The 13,799-nt window shown below is 40.4% G+C and overlaps 1 protein-coding gene across 2 annotated transcripts in view; it reads right to left on the bottom strand.

Annotated features, from left to right (window-relative positions):
- TTC17 (tetratricopeptide repeat domain 17) overlaps positions 1–13,799 on the bottom strand; it is a 61,845-nt gene that overhangs the window by 43,432 nt on the left and 4,614 nt on the right. For both annotated transcript variants that reach the window (XM_030041023.2, XM_041128917.1), the window contains exons 2-4: positions 3,767–3,856; positions 2,066–2,235; positions 945–1,056 (exon numbers count right to left, since the gene is read on the bottom strand). In XM_030041023.2, the coding sequence (XP_029896883.1) occupies positions 945–1,056; positions 2,066–2,235; positions 3,767–3,856 (372 nt within the window). The remainder of the gene's footprint in view (positions 1–944; positions 1,057–2,065; positions 2,236–3,766; positions 3,857–13,799) is intronic.

Below are 13,799 nucleotides of genomic sequence, written 5' to 3' on the forward strand. Positions count from 1 at the left end.
TTCAGCTTCTCATGCCCAGCCAACAAGAAGGCTGGAGGGGCACAAGGAGTTGGGAGGGGACACAGCCAGGACCTCTGACCCAAAGTGGCCAAAGGGGTATTCCATACCATGTGATGTCATGTCCAGTATATAAACTGGGGGTAGTTGGCCTGGGGGGGAAGCAGATTGCTGCTCGGGAACTAACTGGGCATCGGTCAGCAAGTGATGAGCAATTGCATTGTGCATCACTTGTTTTGTATATTCCAATTCTTTTCTTATTATTATTGTCATTTTATTATTAATATTATTATTATTTTCTTCCTTTCTGTCCTATTAAACTGTTCGTATCTCAACCCACGAGTTTTACTTTTTTTTCCCCTGATTCTCTCCCCCACCCCACTGGGTGCGGGGGGGGGGGGGGGGGGAGCGGGGCAGAGAAGTGAGCAAGTGGCTGCATGGTGCTTAGCTGCTGGCTGGGGTTAAACCACAACATACATCCAGACCCAGGAACAGAGCTTAAAAAACTACAGTTCCTATTTTGTCCGTAACAAAATCCTTATTTGTAGATGAAAAGTTATTTTAAAGACTTGTAATAAAATAGTTATCGACACATAAGCACTGAAGCTGCACCTGCGTTAGAAAATCTGCTTATATAATACTGTTGACAAAACCAATTTTGCACCATGCTTCCACTGTAACCTCTCTAAAGCAGATGAACTTTGTACTAGGAAGGAACAATTATCTCATCCTCTGGGTTAGGGCTTGGCATTCAGATACCAAAGAGACAGTCAAGTTTGTCAGGGGCTACCCACAAGCCTGCAAAGAATTTCCTGACCCTGATCTTCATACAGTTTAACGACCCTGTTTAGTGCTCTCCAATTTTCAACTGAAACAATTCACAAGTTAGAAGCATTTCCAATGAAAGCTATCATTTTACTAATGAAACGTGTGTTTTGCTCGCTTACCCGTAAGTGCTGAAAAGCATGAATACTGTATGGAAGATCTAGAACTTTTGTACAGTCTGGCTGCTGCAGGTCTGGAGGCACTGGAGACTTTGTGTCTATATAGTCTTCAGGGCTGAGGACATAACAACATAACACAGCAGATTCCAGATTATAATACTGCTAAAGTTCATAAGAGACAGTATTGTAGGTGACAGACATAGTATTCTGATTTGACCATTACAAAAATCTTGTGTTTGAGTGCATTAGACCATTTCTGATGTCTTCTCAGATTTCAGTTGTATCAGCATGTCATCACTATAGGATAAAGTAAATAAATTTCTGTCTGCTTTAGAGAAAACATCAACATTTGGATAGCCTCCAAAATGTATCAGCATCAACCTAGTGTATCACTACTATGATTAATGATCTATCTGCCAGGCAAATGGCAACACATGCAGATTACAAGACTCTTCAACTGAAACAAACAAACCAACCAACCCCAAGTATTAGTGAGAAGCCTAAATGAAGGTATCTGAGGATAAAATTAATCTTTTCCCACTTCAAGTACTCATGTGATATGTTAAAAAAATATAACCAAAAAACCAAAAGTCAGCCCTGAAGATGAATTACCAATGAAGCTGAATGTCAAGTAGACTGTCCACACATCCTTTACTTGCTAAACACAGGGGATGAAATATGACCAGAAGGTTCAACAGCTTGGTAATCAACAGAATTTCATTCAAATTTAAGTCAAGACAGTTCCCACTACAAGAAGTGTATCTAACTCAAAGCACCCAAAGCCCACTCAAGCAAATTCAACCCCCTTCTACACGATGCACTTCATTTTAATTGATGTCTGGTCATATCAGTACAAAGTTATAGCAGTAGAACTGACTGGGAATAGAATGGAGAAGTTTCAGGGTAGGGCTAACATGGACAGTTTGGGGAGACAGCACTTCTGTGTCATACCCTTTCATAATTAGTGACAGAGGTTGTTTCAATCTTATTCTGCACTAACACAAAATAAAACAACTGTCATCTAAAGAACAGTCACTGATACATTTTTCTTTTTACTTGCATTTAGAGGTTTTGTTGATCTTTTTCATTCAGTAAAAATCTTAAAATATAAAGCATCTTATTACCGGATATCTTTACTCTCTAAGGTGATGTACGTGCCGTCGTATAGATCTAGGTCCCCCAAGGGCACCTTTGCTTTAATGCAGTCTGGATCCTCTTTATTATGCCTTTGTTCCAGCCCTGTGTCTCTGTCCTCATTTTCCTCTATATGAATCTTTTGAGCAACTAACTGTTTCTGTAGGAACAAAAAAAAGGAAACAGAAGAATGTATACTGATGAAAGCAAGCTATAGTTGTCAGGAGTTGAACAGTGCAACTTCTTCCTAAAAACAAAGTCCATTTGAAGAAAATCTAAAACACTGTCTTCAAATTCTGGGAATATTTCCCTATATTTTATAACATCTGTAGGACATTTTTTGATTTAGATGGAATATAGATACTTTCATTAGGGATAATATGACTTGAACAGGCCTTTATTTCTCCTGCTGTACCTAAAAAGAGGGCTAATAGCATTCCAAATGCATGGTAGGCCATTCAGAAAAAGAAGAAATAGTTGTTAATAGTATTTCAACTTTTCCATATTTGGACCCTTTTCCTCCACTGTAAGACCTCATGGAAATAATATTAGAGATTACAAACAAGATGAACTTCTTAACCATTCAGGGTGCTACGTACAACTGAGGTGGCAGGCTAACACAAGAATTGAGACTTCTAATTTCTATAGATCATCTTATAACGTGCCTTAGGAGCTACCTTTCGCCCCATAAAGCTCATGGATATTGATTACTACGAGCAGTGAATGGACTAATGATCTGTCCCAGCACAGTAAGCTGTATTTAATTCTCGCCTAGATCTGCAAATGGAAAACCCATTAAATATCATAAGGATTTGTATATGTAAAATGAGAAGAAAATCTGCATTTTTAAAGCCATATACATTTGATCACATGCTAAAATGCAATACTAGAGAAGTATACAGTAGTAGCAACTTGTACAAGATCTTACAATAGATAACTTCTGCTGAAAGTCATTTGTATGCCACAAATGGTACATTCGTGATTTCCAAACCCACAACCCATGTCCTGAAAATCTTACAACTCTTGTTCCATCCACAGCTAAAGTGTCCATTACCACAAAAATGAGTATACCTCAACGAGAAAGACTGGCTGAATACAGTCAAACAAGGGGCAGTCCTGCTTTTTTTCCCTCCCTTCCACTTCTCCCATTCACCTGAAGCTACCCCTGGTGCTCATCTAACTTCCCAGTTAGCTAGTTATGCTAATCTGACAAAACCAAAGCTGGCACAAGAGAAAGGAGTACATGGCCAGAAGAAAGGCTGTGAGCTGTTAGCTTGCCCAGCCTGTATTATATTTAAACTTTAGTTTAAGTTATCAGTTCGAAGTTCATCAAAGCCCTTTTCAGAAGGGCGTTCTCAGATCCTTTTTCAATAATAAATGGGCCTGAGGAAAAACAGAGGTGACCTGCTCTGTATTCTTCTGGAATACAGCAACAGAATCCAGTACCTAAATGACTTGACTTTAAAAAGTTAGGATTTATGGATAACAGGGAATGATGCAACTGGGGACAATGATTACCAGTTGAGCAAACTTGAGGCACAAAATTCTTGAAGTCTGAAGAATTCTTCATCCTTTCACTGAAGCAGAATTATGCCAATAATGACTTCTGTTCCCCATCTAAATCTATCACTAAAAAGCCTGTGAAAAAAATTCTGTATTTTCAGAAATTAGTACTTAACATTATGCTTTACCTCCAGTTCTTTGAGGTAGTTAACTGTTGTTTCTTGTCTCATTAGTATTACCAAATCATGTGGGTTCCTCAAGTTCATTGGTGAATCCACCTGCAAGACATTTCAACAGTCCATCATGTAAGACATTCTCCTAATTAGAGCGATTTTAAAAGGTAAGATGTTCATTCAACTACAGTTTGTCTGTTCAGAGGTTTTCTGTCCACTCAGCATTCATGGTATGTCCATAATTTCAATCTGTACTTCAAACAACATGCATAAGAGGCAAGTAAATTTCTCACAACAGACATTACTAAGAGTATCTACTGCTGAAATACTAGATACCTTAAATTGCAATCGCAAAAACCTGTTTTCTTTTATAGCTTTAAAATTCCTCCATCATGTCCCTCAACAGGCATAAAGTACTTCAGCTTCAAGTCAACTCCTCCATGCAACTAATTTAACACAACAGCCTAGCATTAAGATCTATTGCCTTCAGGATTAAGACGTAAATGAACAAAATCAAGAGGTAAGCAGGCGAAGACTGAAAACTCTGTTACAGAAGACCGTGCTACAGCTTGCATAGCTATGCACAGGAGTTGGCAGCTCAATGAAGAGTGACATTACAGGTAAGTCGTGGACAAGAGTGGTTACATGCCAGACCTTTACTGGTCCCTAACTGGGCTCAGTAAGCTATGGCACTTCACAGCTGAAATGCCCCAGCCTTGTCCTCATGCCAAATCAATTCTGCTGCCTGACCGGGTCAGGGAAAGTCACTACAGCTGAGAAAGTGGTGTATGAGCATCTGAGCTGATCCAAAGGCTCACCACAGCTGAAAGGCTCACCTCCAGGCTTCCAGCCCCGTTCCCTCCAATCTGTCAGTGCGGTATCAGTTAGTCCTGCATGCCAGCTCTGCTGCCCACCAGGCTCTCTTGTGAGCTAACCCAAACTCAGCAGCTGAACAGGATGCAATCCCCTACCAGTTGCTTTATCTGAACTAGTAAATTAAATTAACTCACAGAGGATTCAATGACTACGAAAACAGAAGCAAGGAAATGGACAGGAGTATGTGCTGAACAGGATGAAAGGACAAAGGGTGACAAGGACAGCAACGTCTTGCATTTGTAACATAATGACTGTTATGCTAGGTGGTCTACACCAAGACGTTCCTGGATCTGCTCAGTTTCCATTCAAGCTTTCAGGATACGGAACTAGCTACTGCATAAAGATGCAATCACTACCTGTGCGTTAGTGCTAATACCTCTACATGGGCTGTCCACCCCCATGATATCTGTCCAAACTTGGTGACATTACAATTTAATGGAAAAGTCTGCCATGTGCAGGAGAACCTCTGAGCTCCACCTCTTCATTTTTTTCCCAACTTTGCAAACAACTTGACATGTTTCTGGGACTCTCTCTTATTGCAGAGAACTGCATCTCCAGCAGGACCACAGCAAATTTCCTGGCCATTTTAATGTGTTCTGTCAACAGATTAGGCCTTAGGTCATGTTTTCTTGGCTGTGAGTCAGATAAGAATCTTCAATCTACTTTCTTTGGACTACTAACTGCGAAGTCTACATTACTTGCAAGCCTCCCTACTGAGTAAGGATCCTATCCTCTAAGATGAAAATATTTGTTCCTTTTATGCTCCTCCCTCCCAAAATCCAAAACAACCCTAAGGGTGGTTTTGGCTAAATTTCGCTAAGTATTCCTTTCCAAATCAAAAGCTGAACTGCTTCTTTTAGTATGGAGCCATTTTGGCAGGTGGCTACCTACACCAGTCCAGATACTTACATGTAATTCATTTTCTGCCTTAGCAAATTAATTCTCTTATATCACCAGATGAATAGAAAATAATAGGTGCTACTGACACCAGTTAATTTTTACGCTATGAATTAGGGGATTATGGATTTAACTGTTGCCAATAAAGGGTGACCAAGTATCTGCAATGATCCAGAGTAGCACAGGAAATACCATATTAAAAAAACCTAACAATGTTGTTAGTTGAAGTATTAAAAGTCTACAGTGTTTTACTTACAGTCATATTTCCTCCTATGGGCCCCACCTCACTTTGAGCTGGTTGCACACAAAACCAGAGTTATGCACTGAATGTAGCACTTGTTCATGCCTAATTTGCTAGAGAAACTACTGTGGTATGTGCAAGCAAATGAGATGAATTTGCAAAGAAAATAAGGGAAAGTTTTACTGTATTTGAAGCACTTAATCGCCCATTCCAAAATAGCACTGTTCCTCTGACATCTAAAGCCTGCTTGCATGACACTACACAGTCACTGAGGGCAAAGTCAACTATCAGCTCCACTTTCAGCGACAAACTGCATCTGGGGAGCGATTTTTTGCAGGAAGTTATGCAGGCATCACCATTTAGAAAGCCTTATTCTGAAAGATGAAGGATCTCAGTTTATCATTCATTCAGAAACAGAATGATATTCAGGGACAGCTTCTGTTTTTAACTTTGGACAAAACAGTCTCATGAGAGTTAGGTCTGAATTTAGCGTTTGTGAATTTGGAGTGGTATGTTACCAATCCAGCATGCACAGGTTGACAGAAAAGCAACGCAACAAGTACTAAAATCCTATCAACTATTACCTGGCAGCAGAAATCAAAACGACAACAAATAGCAATGTCAGTGAATTCATTCATAAAGTTACGACAATCCACCAGGAAATAATCTCAAGTTAAGCAGCACGCATGATATGTTTCTTTAGTCTTCAGATTTTCACTTCCAAATCTGACCTCAGTTTGCCACCAGCGAATGAGCACTTTCTAATAGAAGCAAACCCCTTCAACCTAGTAGAAAGTTAATATTATTAAATAACCTCAGCAGTCATTATCTCTTTAAGACCAATGCAGTGTGTAAACAAAAAGCTCTAAACCCAAAACTTTAGTGGTTAATCCAACCTTACATTTATTTACATTTGATCCTTTCTGACTCTGAAAGTTAAAGACTTCCACTGCAAGAAATTATCAAAGACTATTATTAGTCTCCTAAAAATAAAAATCCATTTTAGGTGCAATAATTTCTGAAAAAGAATTTGAATGGAAAAATTAAGCAGCTACACTGGACAATCATACAAGGTTTGCAGAGGAAACTCGAGCCAGCACATCCACTGCATCCAGAGCACTTTGGCAGCTTGTAAAAGTGGGCCAAATATACTGTATCAGTTCTTATACTCTTCAGTTTATATATTTACAGTATGAAGGCATTACAAAATGATAACTGAGGAAATAAAAAGCATTCAGAGCTAGAAAAAAATGCTATATGACACAAAAGAAAACACATTCTTAATTGAAATTACAGGTCTTATTGTATCATGCCTGCAAATGAAGAAAATAATGCCAACTTGGCCTTCAACAGGCATCAGTTTGGAGGACAATGGTGCTCAAAACTTAAGAATTTCATAGAGTTTGAAGTGCAATTTCCTGATCTGCTTAGACTGATCAAAAAAAAAAAAAAAAAAAAAATCACCCTGCTGCCAAGTAGGGGAATCCTCCCTTTTCTTACTACCTGTAATCTTATAGCTCTACTGAGAAACAGGCCAGCCAATTCAGCTGAAAAATAACTTAAAAGATAAAACAATTAGTCTTCCACCAGATCAGCAGGCTAGTCTGAATTGGCCTCAGGTGAGCACTTCATCAGCCCCCTCTCCAGAGCGACAGCCACGTGGATCTCAAACTGCAACATGCTCCTCTCAGATCCAGCCAGCAATACTGTCAAGACTTCTGGTTCATTATCCAACCTTTTTACATCTCTCCCCAGCTCAAACACTTTTCCTTTACAGTGCCAGCCACTTCTACAGCTGGAAAAAGACAAACCTGACCTACTCAGCTGTAAAGAGCACCAATACTGCATTGCCATTGAGGGCAGTAATGCCACCTCATGAAGAATTTAGCACAGCAAGTAGGTAGCAAACAAAGATGTAGTATCTGCATAATCTACACAGCAGAGGTAACAATAGCACCAGTGGTAAAGATAAGCAGGCAGCAGCATGTGCTGAAATCCAGAACACCCACTCGGAGCCCTGCAGGGCTTACCACCTTGGTGCTCACGCTTTGCCCTGTCCTTGCTGCTGGTGCTCGAGTGCCACCTGGCATCTTCCTGCCTTCCAGTGCAGCCATATCCCAAACCCCAGAAAATTATACTCTGAATAAAAATGTAAGACTTGCCAGAACTTCCCTGGGGGCTGTTGCTTAGAAAACTTCAAAGAGATGACAACATACCCTGAAGATCTGGAAAAGTCCTCAGAGCTTCACTCGCCTGTCAAATAATTCTTTAGTCAGAAATACAATGGTCCAAACAAAATGTATTTGATGGAAACCTGAAGACTGTTCTGGATTACACCCCTTCCTTCCCACAAGAAAAATACTCTAAAGACTCTAGGTAGATTTTGGAAGATGCTGGTTTCATTCAGTCTCACATCGTGCTTGTGCTCTTACAGACACTCACCGCCTCTAATAGTCACCCAGAGACTGATCTGGTTGTGGAAATACCTCCAGTTTCAAGAGAGTATTTAAAACAAAACAAGAAGAGGTTGGTTCCACAAGAGAAGTTGTGCATAAAATATCAACTTATTTTTCTTTCCTTTATGTCTGTTTGCCTGTGCACAGTTGAACTACATCTTCATGGTGTCCATTAGAGAAAATATTTCTTTAGACAGGTAACAGTAAGCAACGTGAATGGTACTGGATCATTTTGAGGAAGGAGCACATTGCATCCACAACTGCATATGATCTTACAGTACAAATGGTATGTATTTACTAGCTCATAGCCATAGCTCCCCTCTTTTATGACAGCTCAAGTATTTGCAAATAATTGTGTATTGAAAGCCTCCTGCTGTGAAATAAAGGGCCTATGTGGCCCCGATCTTACTAAGCCTCACCAGACTTGCTGATGATACAGTCCTGGGAACACTGGAATGAACAAAAGTTTGTATTTGTTCTGAGCACTGCTGGAGATGTGTGTGGTATAGTGTTTGCATTTAATGTCAGTTTTTAAACAATTAACTAGTAAGGAAAACGGAACAAAACTTTGCTCTGGAAACTAGCATAGGTCTGACTTCAACAGTTAAAACCTTATTAGGGTGTTATTTCAAAGCTGTCATGTTTCATTTCAACACTTTAACAGCTGCAATCAAATACCCAGGTGTTCTCAGATGCTTCTTTTTATGTTAGGACTGAATCTATGGCCACGCAGGACGTGGTCTCACTTCAGTGTGTTACACCCTCTTCCCTGCCACACAGAAAGTTTTAGATACACCATCTCCCTCTCCCCCGCCCTGGCACTGTGTTAAAAACCAATGCAAGGATCTGACTTCAATTCAAACACAGTGAACAGGAAAAAAATAGTGCTGAAAAGCCTTCCTTGAACTTCTGACGGCTACTATAGCTACACTGCAGACAGGCTGCCAGTAAACCACTTTTAGAATAAGTGTTCTCTGTTCAACTTTGCCCAAAGGTGAAAGTTTCTTTATAAAGCACAGTTCAAATTTATTCACTGTCACAAAGTACACCAAGTACCTGATTCAGCAAGAAACACACAGAATTTGTGTAACAAAAAAAAGATGTCAGAGCTGAATCAAACACTGAAGTTTTAGAGTCTCCCGTGCTACCTCCATAAATCAAAGTCTCTGAATAATTAGACTTGTAAGTTTTGCCAAACCTTCCGGTATATTTTTCCCCATGATCCAGTTATATTGCACCAGGAGGTAAATTTTTAAAACGAGGGTCAATAAATGCCTCAGTCAACTATTTTTAGGTAAGGCTTTTTTTAAAGCACTGTAGAAATCCTACTGTTAACTGAGGCACAGGAACACCAAAATCAGAACAGCTGTTAGTGTCTCTGCACATCCTAAAACCATTCTACTACATGCAGAAGGCAGATTATGACAGGAAGAAGCTGGAAAAGATACTACATCAAATGATGGCATACAGGAAAATGGGCTCCTCATACTTGTTTTATAGATAGTGGATCTTTTGTCCCTGTACTTGCAAAATGAGGGCAATTCCCACTCAAATAAGCTGGAACTCCTTGCAGTCTCAAGTGGGAGCGAAGTATCTAAAAACTGATGCTTGCCTTTTGGTATATTCTTGCTGTCTTGGGATACTCTACACTCCAACATGACACTTCTGCGGCATTTCTGAAAAAGCTGCAAAAAGTTCTGTAAAGGTTTCCGTGCAAAACAAGCTACAAAACTGGAAAATATATGCTTTGGCTTATCCAAATGATGAGCAGGCAGTGTCAGAAGACATGTGTTTCAAGGGATATCACAGAAAAATTCACACAGAAGAATGATGTTGAATTGAGTTTTTATAATAAGTACTGAGCCATTACTGAGCTGCAGAATTTGTTAACAAACAGCATTAGGTATTTGGATATTATTAAGAGCAGTCACGCTACAGGGAAAATAGAAATTTTAAACACTTGTAGCACTTCAAACATAAAACCTAACAAAGTTGCACTATTACTGAATAGGTCTGCTCAACTGAGATCACTTCCAGAGAGCACACCAGCTATGAGTATCATAGATAACGGATCGAAATACATCAAGGGAAAACAAGACTTTATTTGTAACACCACTTGTCTGCAATGTGTTGTTAGTCATACTTAAGGGTACAAAAATTTCCAATGTGTATATTCTAGCTGAGGTTTATATTCTACAGTAGCAAAACAGATGCCAGCCATACACTCAGCTGAATCAAAACAAGAGATGGAGAAATCACTCATACACATCTGTAATGAACAAGTACTTGTTTTCATAAAGGCAGACTGGTTCCTGCTGCTTGCTTGCTGCCAAATCCTAAAAATATCAGGTGTTCTAATGTTGAAAGTACAGAAAAGGAAAAATACTAATTAGACTTACAAGATACCTAAAAAAGGTTAATCCTGAGCAGTAATTTCTTCAGCAAATGAACAGCAGACAACCCATTGTTTTTTTCTGGTTAAACTTTAAGGGAAATTACTTTATCCAGTGATGTATTTTTAGGGCAGGCACTTCATACCATGGTTCTCATTTCCTAACTGGTTAGTAACAGGTAGGGATTCAGCTTTAAATGTTAATTAAAAAAAAGAGTTCAGCTACATGAAATAACAGTGGATTTCACAGTCTCGCTGACTTTGCTCTTTTGGGTTTTGATGGGGCCTTCAGGCAAACATGTGCTTGGGCCACTTCCAGGCTATCCTTTTGCTGCAAAGCTCACAATATGGGGACGGCATGCCAGGCACCGAGCACAGCTTTCACCACAGAAAAATCAGTTTTGAACAGTTGATTTTGAACAGTTGATCATCTTGCCAGTTTGTCTTACCCTTATTTTAAAAGTGATGGAAAACAGGATGAAAGGCCAGGAATTGAAGCGTGAGGATGCTAAGACAAACGGGACCTGGGAGCCACGCTGTGCCCGGAGGGAGGACAAAGGCTGTATGGAAACACCGGGAGCGGAGGAGTGACCAGGACACAGTGCCTACACATGGTCAGAGCCACCGCTGCGGCCTTCTGGACTTACAAACTGAACCACCTAGGTGTACGTTACCATGCTGGGCTAAATCCAGACATTTTTATATTAAACCTTTGCTGTCAGCAGTCAAAACCTGGCATAAGGTTACCTGCTAGGCTGCGACAGGCATGAGGGGCATCGCACTGACAGCTGTATTTCAGTGGCCCTTCAGATCTGCCTCTTAGCTCCTCCACCCCAGATGCAAATCTTTCCCTGCTGAGTTGAGAATAGCGAAAGCTACTTCAGCACCACCGCTGCCCCACAGAACAAAATATTTGCATTTCTGACTGCATACAGGCTACCACAAGGCCTATTTTTATCAAATTCGGATCTAGCCGTGACCTTCACAGCAATACAGCAAGACGGAGACTGCGTTCCCCTGTGAGCAGGCAGTGCTGGTGAAGTGTGGTTCCAGGTCAGCAGTACCCCATCGGGGACAAGGACATTACACCTCACAGCCATTCACTACGCAAAAAGTTCAGGTTCAAACTTTTTGAAAATACTTGTGAAAAGGCAGAAAATTTAAAATGAAGGTGTTGTTTTTTAAATTACTATTTTTCACACTGGAGGAAGGCCTAAATCCCACAGTCTTGGTGAGCAAGAGAGTTTTAAAACAGAACAAGTTTCCCTTTTCCTGTGAATAAGCTGACTTACGCTTCAAAACCATCATGCTTCAGCTCATCACCCTGGGGTTGGATAATACCTAACGAACTGCAGTAGTGCAGTAGACTCACACCAACCTTCAGCCTAGGTCTCTTTGCACACACTTCAGTAAGAACAATGGTTTTTTTTTTGGTTTTTTTTTTGTTTAGCACACGACAGACTTGGAAGGATAAGAAATTCAGTCAAGAAAGAGGTCATACAGCCAAGCAAACCAACCTTCAGAGAAAGAGCAAAGCAAACATCCAGCTGTCATTTTCAAGCTAGGACTGAGAGACTGCTTAATATATCGCAGAAGATGTTTTTGTAAGCAGCAAATAGCTTTTTATTTGGCTGCACTAGATTTTCAGCTTTCCTTGGTTTTGGATGGCTGCTTTTCCTCTAGTCTTGAGCATATGGACCACTGTTCTCATCTCAACCTGTTAGCATACGCATGCAGTCAGATGATAGACATCAGTAATGCATTAACCAACTCTAAAGCCATCCATGAATTATCCTGCTTTGCTGCAACTTGAGGCACACTTGTATTCAGATCCGCAACCAAATGAACAACGGTTAGGTAACGTCTCCCCTCTTTTCTTGTACTAAGCCCGAATTAAGCATGCTTCTGCACTGCATGAAATTCATATGTCACATTTATTGAGTGGCTAGTCGTCTTAGTCCTGAGCAGGCTAACCAACATTGCTCATTCACACTCTTCTCCAGATCACCTCTAACAAACTTCACAACACACGACAGCACGTGAAAAACAAAACAACTTTTTGCCAACTCAGATTCCTTGCCAGAGGCTCTCTGCTCCTGCCAACACTTCCCCAGCCCTGCTTTGGACCATCTGCCTGGGAGGTTTCTTTGCTTCTTTTAGTTTAGTTAGTCAGAACTAACTTTTTCAGCATTTATAGTAGTCCGTACAAAGGCAGTCCTTTGAGTCCCCACCAGCTTGCTTGGCTTTAATTGCCTCCATCACAGGATCTATAGAAAGACCCTACCTCAGCTCTGATACATCAGGTCTCTGAGAGATCATAGCAGTTGGTCCCCACCAGTAAGCCATGAATGACTACTGAAACTGTTTCCTGCATTGCATTTAATCTGTCAGATGTTTGTCCTCTCCTTATTCCAAGTTTCTCTCTCCTCTTGAAGTAACAGTAGTACTTCTGTGAAGTGGCTAGTTTCCCTACTGGCAGACAAGCACTGTCTAAAATCAGTTATATATTAGCCTGAACTTTATACTGAGAGTTGTGAAATGAAAAGGCTTATAAACATGTGCACTGAGCAGATATAATCTCATTAAAGAGAGATGATTACTCAGTCCCTGGCTTTGCAGGAACACACATTTGAAGGTGGACTCAGACTAAAAAAATATGAACTGATCCAGAGAATGATGTATCTGACCTGAAAACAGGCTACTAGAGCAACAGATACAGTTTGGTGGCTTTTCTCTTGATGGCTTACTGAGACAATGAAATGTTACGCGCACTGCTGGGAATTAATTTGTTTCATCATTCAGAAATGCTCACTAGAAACCAGAACAGCAAGGCCTACTTAGCAAGCACTCCCATTTACTAGATGAGATCTCACTGACATACAGAAAATTGTTCAGTTTGCATTAATTTTGCCACCCCTGCCAGGTTGTTATACCACTAGGAACTCCAGCTCAAGTCCAGTCAGGGTACTGCCAGCAGTCTTATGCCACAGGAAAATGAATCTCACGCGAACATAGTCTCATACTAAAGGCTGACACCCTTGCTGCCCTATAAAGAGAAACAGCTAATAGAGCTTTTAGGGCAATAATATAAAATATTCTCACCCTTCTTCCCTCAAACAGATTCCAGATATTATATTTTGTATATAGGCCAGGATCTGTAGCTTCTGCTTTCAGCTTCTCATCCAT

Source organism: Aquila chrysaetos, chromosome 2, assembly GCF_900496995.4.
Source record: "Aquila chrysaetos chrysaetos chromosome 2, bAquChr1.4, whole genome shotgun sequence".
Lineage (NCBI taxonomy): Eukaryota > Metazoa > Chordata > Aves > Accipitriformes > Accipitridae > Aquila > Aquila chrysaetos.